The sequence below is a fragment of the Penaeus monodon genome, chromosome 23, assembly GCF_015228065.2.
Source record: "Penaeus monodon isolate SGIC_2016 chromosome 23, NSTDA_Pmon_1, whole genome shotgun sequence".
NCBI lineage: Eukaryota > Metazoa > Arthropoda > Malacostraca > Decapoda > Penaeidae > Penaeus > Penaeus monodon.
The window spans coordinates 39886272-39887439 of NC_051408.1; the positions used below are offsets into that span (position 1 = coordinate 39886272).

Below are 1168 nucleotides of genomic sequence, written 5' to 3' on the forward strand. Positions count from 1 at the left end.
TCGATATGAATGCAGATGTAAACCCGAACAAAAGTACAAATATAGTATTATATCGACAAAAATAGATTTATAGGCAGTCGTTACAGGAAAAGAAGAACTGGCAGTCGAGAAAAGCTGATCCATTGCAGAAAAATTACCTGATGAGTCTTGACTGATTCGAAATGTTACGATTAACACATTTGTCTAACCATACGTTAGACAGTATACCTTTCTCTCTCAACAGATTGCATTGGCGTTCGTGGCCGCCATAAGTGTGGCAGCGGCTGCTCCTGGCGGTTGCTGTGGAGGAGGTGGAGGCGGTGGCGGAAGTGGAAGGGGTGGTGGATATAGAGGCGGAGGCGGAGGTAGCTTTGGTGGAGGAGGTGGATCAGGAGGCGGCAGCGTGGTCCGGGCTCGGCTGGTTGGCGTGGGCTCCCTCTCAAGCAGCGGCGGAGGCGGCGGTGGAGGCAGAGGTGGATTCGGCGGTGGAGGCGGAGGTGGATTCGGCAGCGGAGGTGGAGGTGGAGGAGGCTACGGCGGAGGCCGCGGCTGGTAATGTGGCATTTTGAGAAGACTCACTCCAAGAGAATAGAACGATTTTTAAAAATATAAGAAAAAGAATAACAATTCCTTAATATTTGAAATCTTTCGTCCATATGATATAAATGAATTTCTATTCCTTGATGCGAGTAAACATAACGAAAAATAATTTTGTTTGGATCCTACGGTAAACGAATATTTAGACCTTAGGGTATTTTGGATGACAAAGGACGATTGGAATATAGTACTTTTGAATAAATTGGCAATATGTTGGGATATGTTAGAGATAACTTTAATTGGCAGAGTAAGAATTGAAGGTGGATGAGGGTAGATCAAAACTATCAGCTGAGAGTTGCGCTTTGCAAGAGCTTTCTCGATAATCAAGCTATAAGACTTGATATTCCACATCTGATAATTGGATATGCTGTTTAAAACGGAAAATCAGATACATAAACCAATATGAAATAGTCAGTGAAGCAGGATATATCATGATATTTAATGTTTAAGGGAGTTTATAAGCATGTATTATGTCTTTAAGAGGTTAACAATGGGATCTGAAATTCAGGAACAGACATTGACATTGACGCCCTTGAGCTTAGTACGAATGGAATCGAAAAATGATATTTGATAATGATACCGACAGCAAGTT

General features: G+C 42.5%; 1 protein-coding gene across 1 annotated transcript in view; it reads left to right on the forward strand.

Moving 5' to 3' along the window:
- LOC119588294 (glycine-rich cell wall structural protein 1-like) overlaps positions 1-1168 on the forward strand; it is a 17462-nt gene that overhangs the window by 918 nt on the left and 15376 nt on the right. Inside the window, 2 exon segments of the mRNA XM_037936986.1 lie at positions 224-476; positions 1085-1117. Of these exon segments, the coding sequence (XP_037792914.1) occupies positions 224-476; positions 1085-1117 (286 nt within the window).